This window comes from Penicillium expansum, assembly GCF_000769745.1.
Source record: "Penicillium expansum strain MD-8 chromosome Unknown contig43, whole genome shotgun sequence".
Lineage (NCBI taxonomy): Eukaryota > Fungi > Ascomycota > Eurotiomycetes > Eurotiales > Aspergillaceae > Penicillium > Penicillium expansum.
In genome coordinates, this window is record NW_015971180.1 from 120070 (window position 1) to 134039 (window position 13970).

Here is a 13970-nt window from a genome sequence, read left to right on the forward strand (position 1 = left end):
TCGACCGATCCACTTCCCCCCACTGACTCCTATGTACAACACTTTCCTTGTTCAATCTCCAAAAGATGGCAGATTCAATTCAAGAAAGTATGCACGACGCTATTACTCATACGCGTTCCTTTACAGGGTGTGCCACAGTATGTTTGATGATCTCATTGAGTAATAATATTACATTTCTAACCGCGAATACAGTGTCGAAGTCGGCATGTCAAATGTGACGAAGGACGCCCAGCATGTTCAATGTGTCAGTATTTCGGCCTGGAGTGCGGAGGATACAAGAAAGACATTTTCTTTGACTTCGAAGCCTCATCTCGCAGTCATGGTGCTCGGTTTCGTCGACCGTTATTTTCATTGAAAGAAAGAGAACGCATGAGTCAATGGCTTGTCTCAAGTGCTCCTCCGAGGACAACTCTGCGGATCATATCCAACATTGACGAAGAATGCGAAAAAGCAACTCTATCGGATGACATTGAGATCCACCAAGGTCCGTTCGGGGCATTTAGATTCAACCAAGCTCAAGACACATTGTCTTCCGAACCAGCTGTGAACGACCATGAAGAAACACATTCCAGTTCTCCGGAAGATGTGATCCCAATCAGCAATTCTTACTTAGCCTCGTCCGATCCCCATCTCTCACCTTGGTTACAAGCCTTGATGCAATTCACATTTGATCAAGCAGAAAATGTTCCCAGTCCGCCTTTCCCGGGATATTTAGACGCTATGCTAGATCAAGACTGTGTGGAAGGTGATTCAGCGCCACATGAATATTCACCCACATCATGCTTCCCAGATCAATCTTACAATCAGCCCATTTCCCCGACCTCTTTCACATCCTCTATGGGTACCACAAAAGCCGTACCCCAAGATGCCGTCTTCCTTCTCAAGCACTATGTCTCGGCTGTCATTAGCCTGATGACCCCCCTCCGACATTCAAAGACTCCCTGGCACGTCCTTTTTATACCTCACACCAAGAGCTGCCTTGCTGGTCTAGCTCTAGGCGATGACATGAGTGATGCCAGTTTGTGTGCATTCTACGGGACACTTGCTATAAGCGCATTCAGCCTTGGAGGAGTCTCTCGATCTCAAACATGGAACGAAAAGGCCATTATTTATAAGCAAAAAGCTCAAGAGCATGCAAGAATGATGCTCACAACAGCCTACGATGTCCCAAAAGTAGCCAAATATAAGTCCATCTTGATGGCACTGCTCACCATGGTCCAAGTGACAATGTTCTCGGGGAACCGAAGACAATCAGAATATTATTTTGTCGAGGCGGAAAAGTTCATCCGTTTAAGAGGGCTTCCGCGCAAAAAGTCCCGAAAAGTTCGATTACTACATCACTGCTATGTATTTGAGCGCATCATCCATGAGAGTGTCTTCGTTTGTGGAGCGAACTCAAGACAGCGTCATCGCGTTCACGCGGCCATTGAAACGAGCGGACTAGGAAACTACAGCCTTGACAGTCTATCATTTCGCCTATCGGGCTGGAAGAATTTAGACCAAGAAATGATGAGAGTACGCGGACAGGAGGAAGGCGAGAATGATCTGCATCTTGAAAGGCCCGGGTTCTGGTCTGACACTCTCTACCCGGAGATATTTGGGATCCCTGAAGCTTGGGTTCTTCTTTTATCCCAGGTTGTTCGATTGGGGAAAGAAAAGGACACAGCAGGAGGAGATAATGTATCGAACTGCATCAGCTTGAAAGAGTTCATCGGCCAGGCAAAAACCCTCGAGGACTACATCAACAACCTGCCACTACCCAGCCTGGAGAATATTCATTCTGAACTTGATCATGACATCATAGAGAATATGCTCAATGCCATGAAGAATGCACTTGCGATATACTTCTATCGTCGAATCCACGACGTGGATGCTTCCTTGCTACAGCGAAAGGTCGTCGTCGTGTTAGACCATCTACTGCGCTGCGAGCACAGAGACTCCACTGTGGTACATGGCTCAGCGGGATTCATTTGGCCTGCATTCATTGCAGCTTGTGAAGCCGAGGATCCATTAGTTCAAGCATCATTCTCCGACTGGTTTGTGAATTCGGCACGCCGCAGTGGCTTGTCTTGCTTTACTGAGACATTGGCCAATATTCAGCGAATATGGCAGGAGAAGACATGTGCGAATGGAAAGAGTGTAACTTGGTTGGATCTGATGAAAAACACCGTGCCATTACAGCAGATATTTTGATTTCATATCAGTGATGGTCTAGACAATGAACGAGTCTACAAGCTTGTTTGTTGATGGTCGCTTACCATAATTGTAAGCTTAGATATCTATATTATTGTATATAGAGCATGTTAATACAAATTTTCTATTTTGATCCATATCTCTTTTCGTATTCTCAATCCAAATGTAATCGTAGGAGTTGCGTGGACTTCGCCTGGGGAATGGTCTTTCAAAGCCAAGGTGACAATCAGCTGCAAGGGCCCCGCACTGAGTATGTGCATTATCAGCAGAACGTGTTTCAGTCCATTATGGAATCTATACAGATAGGAAACTCAAGTACGAGGTGCGTTGTCATACTTGGCTTGCACGGCTATCGCCAGACACGAATTTGGCAAGTTTCCGCGACAACCCCACATTCGTCCAAGTAGGAAGTATACGTATCTCCTGCTCGGAGAGAGATACCGAGCGGTCATGGAAGACATATAAATCGTCATTCCTCGGTTGATTTGTTCCTCTTAACTAAAATCACCCTCCTCTCTCCGCAGATCAAAAGACGAACAAACTACCCCGACATCCACAAATAACCCAAAATGGACGTCCCTGGAATTGCCCTCATCACAGGCGCCGCCTCAGGCATTGGCCGCGCCTGCGCAAAGACTTTCGCCAGAGATGGCGCCTCAGGAATCGCCCTGCTGGACCTAAACCCCGAAGCCCTCGCCGCCGTCAAAGCCGAGATCGAAGAGCAACAAAGCAAACAAGGAGCCACGCCATGCCGTGTCATCGCCTATCCCACCAATATCACAGACGAGAACCGCGTCAATGAAGTCGTCCAAGAAGTCGCGACGACATTCGGCCGAGTCGACTATGTCGTCAACGCAGCCGGAATTGCAATGAAGCATGCAGGCGGAGCTGCATTCTGCGAAACAGCTGATTGGGAGCGCATCTTGAACGTCAATCTCACGGGTACATTCTTCGTTCTGCGCGCGGCTGCCAAGATCATGTTGAAGCAGGAACCTATCAAGTCCTCGATTGATGGAAGGCCACTGCAGCGTGGCTCGATTGTCAACTTCTCATCTATTCAGGGTGTTGCTGGAATTGCGTTGTCGACTGCATACACTGCTACCAAGCATGCGGTTATTGGTTTGACGAGAACTGCCTCTGAAGATTATGCTAAGGATGGCCTGCGCATCAATGCTATCTGTCCTGGATATACCGAGACCCCCTTGACTACCAAGTCGCCTCAGATCCTGGCGGCTATGGAGGAGAAGGTTGCCAATGCTGTTCCTATGGAGCGTATGGGTCAGCCGGAGGAGATTGCCGATGGAGTTGTTTATTTGAGTGGTGGACGGGCCTCGTTTGTTGCTGGAACGGCTTTGTTCGTCGATGGTGGATACACCCAGCGCTGAGTTAGCATTTGTGTATAGATATAGATATTATTAGCCTCTTAAATTATGAAGTAACTCTTTCTCTCTCTCTTTCATATTCTCATAAAATGAGGCGCGAGTAGAGATAAAAAGCGATACGCGGCAACATTTTCCCCTAGGCGGTTCAACCTGATGTCATCACTCTACGATGTAGCATCGACCAATTTCTTTTTTTTTTCTTCGTCTTTGAATAATTCTAGATGTGAAATTAGCCAATCATTTCTTTCTTAATATAAGCAATTGATGCATTCAAATCAGCTCAATCCTTTATAAGACTGGAGTTCCCACCAACAAGGACCGCCAGCAGCTAAACTATGACCAAGTCCAAGAGACTGGTCACATATATTCTCAACACTCTGCCCTCATTCTCCTTCTTTGCCTCAGGTCACTCAAATAAATCTCGTGTGGCTTCGCAAATTCTAATCCAAAAATCACGGTATTTCACATACCAGTCGAGCTTTACCGGCCGTTCATTCCACACTCAACGCATATCTGCCGGTTACAATTGCAAGTCATATCAAAAAGCAGATATGAGCACCCACCGTGTGCCAATAGCACCTCAGCGTGTGGATGCTCCCCTGACACAATCAGCTACATTTCTTGTTCTCTCCGTGACCGAAAAGTCCGATGCCATTGAAAATGTACGCTCTACATTGGCAGGCGTAGACAGCCTAGCGAAAAATGTATCCATCCGCGATCTCAGCGCGCAATTTGCATGCACTGTTGGCATTGGAAGTGATATCTGGGATCGTCTCACGGGTCTCCCCCGACCGTCAGAACTGCGCCCTTTCCGCGAGATCAAAGGTGAAAAACACACCGCAGTCTCGACAACCGGTGATCTGCTTTTCCACATTCGCTCTGAGCGCAGAGATATCTGCTTTGAATTCGAACGTCAGCTGATGGATCAACTCGGCGACTCGGTCACTGTCATCGATGAGACGGTTGGGTTTCGGTACTTTGATGTGCGAGATCTTCTTGGTTTTGTGGATGGCACGGCAAATCCCGTTGGATTGGCGGTTCCGGCATCGGTTCTGGTTGCAGAGGAGGATGCTTCTGCCTCTGGTGGTAGCTATATCGTTGTACAGAAGTACACTCATGATCTACCCGGATGGAAAGATCTCTCAACGGAACAGCAGGAAAGGATCATTGGCCGTACCAAGATAGATAACGTGGAGTTGGATGATGCCCAGTCTGGACAGCGCTCTCACAAGACACTCAACACGATTGAAGATAAGGATGGGAATGAGCATGATATTCTTCGCGATAATATGCCTTTTGGGTCACCGGGTGCTGGTGAGTTCGGGACTTACTTTATTGGCTATACTCGTCGTCTCTGGGTAATCGAAAGAATGTTGGAGCGCATGTTCGTTGGGGATCCGCCTGGCTTGCATGATCGTATCCTTGATTTCTCAAAGCCGCTCACTGGGACAACATTCTTTGCTCCATCTGCTAGTTTATTGGCTAGTTTGGGATCTGACTGAGGTTAATCATTTGTACTTGTGATTTGCATATCGGACAGTGAATGTACCAAATCTAAAACAATACTTTCATTCACAATAATTCATAAATGCTTATCCACATCAAAGATTGGAGTCTGAGAGTTGAGTAAATGCCAAAGATTTCCAACCAGCTGCTTTAGACTCAGCGCATCTCCAGCGATCCTATATCGCACTACCAGCGTCCTATCTAATTCATCAGTCTACACTCTCCATCTGTCACCACTCTATCCATCGACGCTTTCGCCTATTTCACACAAGTATTGTGAGATCCTATAATCCAAATAAAGCCTTGGGTGAGACTGACAAGTTACTCTCATTAGACCATTACTTTGCCCTCACTTAAAGATTACACCTCGACTCTCGACTCAGGCCAAAATGTCGCAAATCAAACCGCTCGCAGCACGAGATGTCCTTATCGAACCTCTCCCTCCGATCAGATTTGGGAATTTCCATACAAACAACTCTGCTATCTACCCTATCGACCTAGTAGGTCACTTAACAGCATGGCCTAGCTTTGAACGAGATGGTAACTATTGCCACCTTTTCTTCGCCAAGCACACATTGGAACAATATCACCCTCGATGTGCGTATCATGGGCCTCGGATCAGGAACCTCAGTCTCCGAGGAGCAGCTGCTTCTCAGAGATAAGGCCAGGCTGTAAGGCTGCCTCAAATAAGAGGGGGCACTTCGCCGTGGCCTAGGTATGGTATACACTTTGCCCTCGTTATATTCATATACTAATATATATACTATCTTACAGGGCAGATTGCCCGCTATATGCGGGAGCTCAATGTCAAGTACGGTTTTATGTCGACCTACGAGGAAACCATTTTTCTCTGAAAGGTTGATGTCCGAGGAGTTTGGACTCTCCAGTACTTCCCTGTGATGAGATATGACGACCCGTATAATGCCCAAACGGAGGGTATTACCACGCGACAAGGGCTATACCAGGTAGCCCTTCTCGGACAAGCTGATTCCGTGATTACTGGGAGGGTTGGTGCTGCATCGCCTCCGCGCAATCAGCGGTGGACAACCTCACGAGATTAAACATCAGGACGGAGTATTTTTCGTTGTGTGCAATCGAAGCGGAACTCCGGATCTCGACCTTTCAGGGGAAGATGGTTTCTAAGTTAAAGAATTCCAGTCCTCTCAAGTGCCCTCAAGCCCCCTCAAGTCGCCTTTAGTCCTTTAGTCCCCTTGAATCTCCCCTCCACAAGAACCTTTACCTCCATCTATATGCGGTCTTGTTAGGATCGATATGATCATACTTGAGCCAAATCTACTCCCTATGCCCGCTATGTGTTATTGGCACTGATGCCATAGCCATGTTGTGCTTTTTATGCGTATTTTTCAGATCAGCAGTAGGTTTATAGGTGAACTAGATTGACGCGTAATTTGCCTGTTCTGGCAGTGATCGAAGGTAGCCATAGGATGAAAGTCGTAAGTGTGCGTAAGAAGGTTGATATCTGCAGCCTCGGTTGCCCTGTGAGTATTCAATCCACCGGCGCAGAATACGGGCAGACTGTCTTATATCTCCTGGTTATCAAATAGATCATTGAGTTTGCCCAGAGGATACTGCCTTTCTCCGGACTGGCATCGAAAAATGGTTCATGGACGGCTGATGATGACCGGCTCGCAAGGACAATCAAAATACTTGGTGATTTCCAGTTTTTACTTATTCAACTTAGGTTCTCTTCTTTGAATCTCGGATTTGACACCCACAAGTCTTGAAAGACCTTTCCCCGAACCCGACGACATGTCCGACGCAGAGATCCCATCTTCATCGACCTTCTTCAAAGTATGCTTACCATTAACCCGGCACACCGAAAGTCAGCTGCAGAGCTGCTGCTACATGAATGGCTTAAACTATGAGTACTTCTGAATGCCGATCATAGTGAAAAATGCGGTTCCCGAGGATCTCTATGTTCTATAGTATAGAGGTAATATATGGGCTTGGTTATAGTCGGCTACACACGGGCTCAATTTGCATACTTCGATTTTTATACCCAACATACACAGCTATTCACACCTATTAATCCATGAAATATGGATACAGCAGCTCTTTAAATGTATCGAAACCCCACTACATGAGGTCCACTATCGATCTTCCCTTTGGTCGAGCCGGAATAGTCTGTTTTGCGTCACGTCCGACCTCGGAGATCAGATCAGATTGATAAGACAAGTGGGAAAAAAAGGGCCTAGAAAGAAACAGCCATGCCAAGTTACCAAATCAAACTCGTTCAACCCAAATAATATTAAAAGTTGCCAAAAATCACGTCCCTCCAGTTCCATTAACCCCTCCAACTCACCCAAATCACCGAGATCCCCCAAACGCTTATCTCCGCCTACCGCCACCCGCCAAACCCGAAACCCCGAAAAACTTCCTTTTCCCAGTGACGCATCCTTTTCCTTTCAACTCAGGCGCTGAGAACTCTGGATTATTTTCACATCGAATTGATTGAATGCCGCACGTGGAATTCACTTCAGGCCACGGCACTGGCAGCCAGTTCGCCACAGACTCAAACGCCTCTCTAGGGACGTCATGGACTGCACAATTTGAAGATTCTACAATGGCCACCACATCGGCGACAGGCTCTCCTCCTGCACCCAAGACCCCTGTTCCAACAGATAACATTACTCCTGGGCAGCGGATGGTGTCTGCGACCGCCGGCAATGTCTTAACTGGGCTTCTAGGTGAGTCGGAAGAGCTCCCGATCCTTGGAAATCCAGCACTAACAGCTCGCAGTGACACCTTTAGATGTCGTACGAGTTCGTTTACAGTCGCAATCCCAGGTCTACAACACTTCACCCTTTACCTCTCACACCACTCAAACCCTGAAAAACCTCCCTCCAAATCTCGGTATCACCTCCTGCTGTCGCGAAGTCTTCTGGGTCGGAAACGATGCCCAGATGTGCATGCTAGGGCCCCAGGCGACCGCGGTCGGCACCCATCCACACCCCGCAATCGATTGTGCGGTCGAAGAAACGCAGCGGAGAACATTCACATCAACTCTCGACGGGCTACGGAAGATCGCGCGTAATGAAGGAACTTTGACACTGTGGCGAGGGTTGAGCCCGACCCTGATGATGGGAATCCCGGCCAATGTCATCTACTTTGCTGGTTATGACTGGCTGCGCACAGATGATCGGAGTCCTATCAAGCAGCGCGTATCTGAGGGTTATGTGCCCTTGTTAGCTGGGTCTATGGCTCGCGTCGCAGCCGCAGCTGCAACCAGTCCGCTAGAGATGTTTCGGACGCGTCTCCAGGCAATTCCGGGAACGGGTGCAGGCCACTTCAAAGCCACTGTACAGGATTTGTACCATATGACGCAGGCAAAGGGATATAGCTCGCTCTGGCGAGGGTTCACTCTCACTATGTGGCGCGATGTTCCTTTTTCCGGACTCTACTGGTGGGGATACGAGGAGGTGAGAAAGGCACTGATCGCGGCGCGCCAGAAGGCCCCTCATCTTTCTGGCTCTGACCACGAGCCTCAAGAGTCAAGCGTACAAGCTTTCCTCGATAGCTTCATCTCTGGAGGTATTTCAGGATCCCTAGCAGCATTTGTTACTACTCCGTTCGATGTTGGTAAAACGCGACAGCAAGTTTTCCGACATTTAGACGACGTCCCTCTCACCGGCACCGCCCCCCGCACGGCATTACCCTCTGGCATCTTGGCGCCAGAACAATTATCCTTACCAAAATTCCTCATGCACATCTTCCGTGAAGAAGGTACCGCTGGCCTATTCCGTGGTTGGACGGCACGATGTCTAAAAGTTGCCCCGGCGTGCGCCATCATGATCTCAACCTATGAGCTTGGAAAGCGCATGGCCCGAGAGGTCAACGAGCGGCGACACTCTGATGCATAATCTCCCCTCTTGTACAATTATAATGCATATGCGTTGTCTCTCTCCACTTTTATTTTTGTTATGGCGTTTCTGATGATACCGCATCAGCCGGGTTATAGAGTGGTTGCATTAGCATTTGGAATCTGGGTGTTTTTTCTATGTATATACATTAATGGAAATCTCTCTCTCTCTCTTGATATATATTAATATATAATATAGCCAAAGATATCGCTTTGACTCACAACACAGCCCTGTAGCGGGCAGACTACACCAGCGGGCAAATGAGGGTGTCGGGGCGCGATCATCCGGACCCCAACATGAGGCTGAAGTGCCCCTGATTTGTGAGATTTAAGAATGCCCAGATTGCCCAGATTGCTTCTGACTTGATCCCCGCTATTTTCTCCAGGTCGCTCTAATTTTATGTTCAACTCGGCAATATGACTTCACGGCCACCCGTGACCAACCAGACGCGCTCATGGTTTGACCGAGTCAATATTGCAGATGATACTGATGTCGAGTAAGTTCCTATTCCAGCTTTATCACATTCATGTAATAACTCTTTCTTTAGTATTGTCGCCATCCCGCCCATCGGCGCCCATCATCAAAAGACGTGGGTAGCGCCTGGCGCGACATCGTCCTGGCTTCATACTACACTACTACAGCATATGCCTCGAGCGCGAGTCCTGCTATATAACTATGGAGACCTGCATGACGATAAAATTGACACCTTGGGTGAACGGCTGTTGAACCAACTACGTAGTGAGCGGAAACACGAGGTTTGTAAACATCTTCTCTTCTCATATGTAAACATGAATAATTTACTAAAAGCTTCGTCAGTCAACCCGACGTCCCATCTTTATCATCTGCCACAGCACCGGTGGTCTCGTTGCTAAAGCTGCTCTAGTCGTGGCATCGCGAGAGCCGGGCCAATCCCTCTTAACCAGCTGCCATGGGATCGCCTTCTTTGCGACTCCCCACCATGGGTCGACTTACCTCTCCGCCGATGAGTATGCTGCTAGCATTCGCCATCTCCTGCATCTAGAGCACGAAACACCCGCAGCGCTCAGGGCGCAATTGCGCCCACGTCATGAGCGACTATGGCATCTGTCGAACCAGTTCAAGACTCTTTCGGCGGACATGAGGGTCTGGTCTTTTCTCGAAACTGTGGATTCAACTATTCATGTGATCGACGCTGAAACAGATAAGATGTTGGAGTTTCATGTTCCCATTACTTCGATTCGGTCCGGTTTGTTGGACATTGAGCATGAAAAGGAACTGCCTATGGCAACAGACCATACGGGGACAGCAACCTTCCACGGCCAGGAGTCCACACGAGATCGATTCTTGGATGAACTAAGTGATGCCGTTAACACTGCTGTTGAAATTTCAAAGCAGGAGGACACGCCGTTGGGCGTAGAACAGCAAGTCATGGTTCAAATCAATGGCTTCTTCGAGGATACTGCATTGGGTGTTAGTGATGAAAGTCCGCTCAAGATGTGGTCAACTAAGGTGTCCTTGGAAGACTATCTCTCTCGTGGTCCGACGGCTTGCCTTCGGGAGAGACTAGGTCGAGTTCAGCCCGGTGGCTTGGATGCTGCGTCAATCACGAGTTTGGATAGTCTCAGCTCATCCTACACTGTTCCTAGCTCCGATCCAAATGGCCATCATCAAGATCACCATGGTGAGAAACCAAGGCCCCTTCAACCCCCTCTACCCTTCAAGCAAAGCTTTGATGATCCCTCTGGTCCATCTCCAAAGATCCACATCACCGAAGCAGATAGTGATGGCTACTTGAATGACTCACCAAGTGAAAGTCCACCTCCGCCACAGGAGCAGAAACGAAAGAGCTCACTCACCAAGGCGCTGGGATTAATTCCAATGAAGATATCCCCCCATCGGAATGTTTCTGACAGCAGCTCCCAGGAAAGTATTGAACGGCCACCTTCGTAAGAAAGTCACAGTCCGATGCTTGAGTCGAAATCCTAAACTGATGCACCATAGGAGCTCTGCTACATCGCAACCAGTACAATCACCTTTCCTGGCAATACCCAAGTCCACTCGCGATCGTATCAACCAGAATGCCGAAAGACCGGATGTACCACGAGCAGTTCCACGTTTCGATCGACCCGATGCCGATACTGAAAAACTGATGTGGATCCATGTTCCGTATACGCACACTGGTTGGGTATCCCAAGTCATCCGCCGGGCATGTCAGGATAGACAAGAGCCTTATTTGTAGGACATATTAACTCCATGACATACCTTCACACTGTGCTAACTATCTTCTGCAGAGTTCGAAAATTTATCAATGATGAAAATTGGTACCTCCGGCTTAATAGAGCTCGCCATCTCGAGCCTCATGCACGTTTCGTCAAACCCGCATGTCTTCACTCGAGACAAACGGAATTTCCACAAAGCCCTACCGATGCTTTAGAAGACCCTCAACTCGCTCTATATGTATGTTTTAAGCCCCCCATATGAATATCAACGCTAACATATTCATTCCAGGCTCCTTACGTTAGTACGCCTAATTAACCAAGTATCCCTCTTCCACATTATGCTAACTAACCACAGCTGCACTGGGATACATACCGCAACCTAATCCAACGGCGCAAAGTAGTCGAAGACCGCCTCAAGCAAGGCCGATCCAGGCCCGCCCCAGGCCGCATCTCGAAGGCAAGCCTGGAAGCTCAATTAATATGGACCTACCTCGGCTGCGAGCCTCCAGTGCACTTTCGTCGCACACTAGATCAATACGGATATCCGAATCTGCGCTCGACTATCGCTCGTGATGACGACCAAATGCTCTGGAAACGTACGCGCAGACCGGCGCGCATTGATGAGCAGCTAAAGGAATACCTGCAGTCTGCAGAGGATGATCCCGATAATGAGGAGAATTTTGGCGAGTTCATGGATGGCAATGTCCTGATGGTTGATCAACTCTGGCTTTGGATTCTTGATCAAAAGACTGTCATTACTTTCTTCCCGAATCAAGAGGCTACGACCTCAGAGGGAAAGTTGTTTGAACAGTCTAACTTGCATAGCAGCATTTACAATGAGTTAAATGGGGATCTCTCTCGTCGCTTTGAGACGGCCGGTGATTTGGCTGCTCTCATTATGCTGCATGCTGTCACCGTTCTCCTGGATAAGACTCTACATCATGATCTACAGGTACTGCGGATTTTCGAGGAGTCAATTAGCATCTTGGTAAGGTTCCTTTCTTCCATTTTCTTCCTCAGGTGGCTATTATTAACAAAGTCAGACCGAATCCGTCACCAAGTCTTTCAAGCGCTTCCGAAATAGAGGCTTTACCAACCGCCCAGCGGATCATGACCGTACCTCAGACGGCAAGTTCATGACAGCCGCCCAGCAAGAACATAAAGAATTCCAGGTTGCTCGTCGAAATCGAGAAGACCTCTCCGTTCTGCTTGAGCTGCGCGATATCGAAGATGAGCTATCCACCATCCTAAAGCTACTCGATCAACAAGACACTGTTATCAAAAGTATGGTCAAATACTTTGACAGCAGGGGGTACGGGAAATCATTCCTCGACAACGCACAGGAGCGGATTGACGAATATCGTTCGCAAATCAACGAGATGAAAGAAAACAGCCATCTGGCACAGAAAGCAGTGAGTGAAATATCGCTTGATTATTGTTTCCATATACTAACTAGCCAGGTCGAAACCCTCCTCGATCTCAAGCAGAAACAGGCAAATGTCGATGAAGCCAAAATGACTCGATGGCAAGCCGAAGTTGCTCAAACGCAATCCCGAGCTGTGATGGTCTTCACCATATTCAGTGTTGTGTAAGTCTACAAACTCTCTCCACAAGAACCTTAACAAGAATCTGACAATCCAAGCTTCCTCCCTCTATCTTTCTTTACATCTCTATTTGGAATAAATGCCCGGGAATGGAGCGGCGAACCGACAAACCCAACCCTAGGACAAATGTTCGAGATAGCAGGTCCGTTTCACTCCAAACACACATTTTAATACCACCGCTAACATTGCCCAGCCCCGGCATCCTTCGCAATCATCTTTCTCTCCCTCTTCATAGCCTTCAGTGACACGCTACGCGAGATAGTATCCAAAACGCACAAGATCAGTGTGGGCTTACTGAAGGATTTCATCTTGTATCCAGTTAAATCCTTCTTGTGGGATTCCACTTCAAGTAGAATCCATGCTCATGTTGTGCCTGAGGATTCTGAGCTTAGGAAACGCTTCGATGAGTATCTGGGTTATGGGAGGAGGAATATGCAGCGTGATGAGGATATCTGGCAGCGGTGGCAGGAGAGTCCGATTTCTGGGGGGAAGGGGGTTAAGAAGGGGAAGTATCAAGTGAAATCTGGATTGGATCGGAGAATTCGTGCGGAGGTTTAGTTTGGATATTCTTGCTTTTGGTATGATTTGTGTTTTTGGTGGCTGTTGTATACCCCCATTACGGACGACTAAGTATGCCACCGGTTCATAACTCTCCTAGATACTACCTCACTGCCTTTCATCGCCGCCTTCTTCAAGCATATACTGCTTCGTAATTAATTTCAATTTATATACTAATTCAACTTCTCTTTCATTTTCTTTAAGAATAGTCGGCCGGGTTTATGGCCTTGTGATGTCTTTTTACTGTTCTTTCCAGATATATATAAAGGTTGTAAAAAAGTACACTTTTTATGAGCGACTTTTCTATCAGGGACACTTCAGCTTTACAATAGTACGACTAACGATTGATCTTAAACCTATAAAGATAAGATCATTTCTCTTTTCTAACCCGGTATATCTTCTAATTCTATATACTTCAATGCTATATATATACCCCGAACATGGTACTTCCAAGGAAAGTGAGAGTGGATCTTAGTTATTGCTTGGCAATATAAACCAATGAGAGAGCTATGAACCGGTGACATACTTAGTCGCCCGTACCCCGTCTTGGATTTTAGATCTTCATTCTTTTCTCTGTTGGGCAGTTCGCATATAGTACAGTAATTGTTGATGTCTACGATGGTAGACGATGGTGTACAATATGTAAAT

General features: G+C 47.5%; 4 protein-coding genes across 4 annotated transcripts; all 4 read left to right on the plus strand.

The window, feature by feature from the left end:
* Window positions 1-369: 369 nt before the first annotated feature.
* On the plus strand, window positions 370-2193 carry PEX2_013810 (fungal specific transcription factor domain-containing protein; the record flags this gene model as incomplete). The annotated part of the gene is made up of 1 exon (XM_016738658.1): window positions 370-2193. One exon carries the CDS (start codon window positions 370-372, stop codon window positions 2191-2193), a length of 1824 nt encoding a protein of 607 aa, XP_016602725.1.
* A 569-nt stretch (window positions 2194-2762) lies between these two features.
* PEX2_013820 (Short-chain dehydrogenase/reductase SDR) lies at window positions 2763-5077 on the plus strand (the record flags this gene model as incomplete). The annotated part of the gene is made up of 3 exons (XM_016738659.1): window positions 2763-3547; window positions 3926-3967; window positions 4351-5077. The coding sequence occupies 3 exons, from the start codon at window positions 2763-2765 to the stop codon at window positions 5075-5077; spliced, it is 1554 nt and encodes a 517-aa protein (XP_016602726.1).
* Window positions 5078-7557: 2480 nt separating this feature from the next.
* PEX2_013840 (putative mitochondrial carrier protein) lies at window positions 7558-8962 on the plus strand (the record flags this gene model as incomplete). The annotated part of the gene is made up of 2 exons (XM_016738660.1): window positions 7558-7789; window positions 7842-8962. The coding sequence occupies 2 exons, from the start codon at window positions 7558-7560 to the stop codon at window positions 8960-8962; spliced, it is 1353 nt and encodes a 450-aa protein (XP_016602727.1).
* A 416-nt stretch (window positions 8963-9378) lies between these two features.
* PEX2_013850 (uncharacterized protein) lies at window positions 9379-13322 on the plus strand (the record flags this gene model as incomplete). The annotated part of the gene is made up of 11 exons (XM_016738661.1): window positions 9379-9458; window positions 9510-9717; window positions 9770-10887; window positions 10943-11176; window positions 11233-11398; window positions 11450-11458; window positions 11516-12148; window positions 12204-12572; window positions 12621-12748; window positions 12803-12906; window positions 12958-13322. 11 exons carry the CDS (start codon window positions 9379-9381, stop codon window positions 13320-13322), a joined length of 3414 nt encoding a protein of 1137 aa, XP_016602728.1.
* Window positions 13323-13970: the final 648 nt, after the last annotated feature.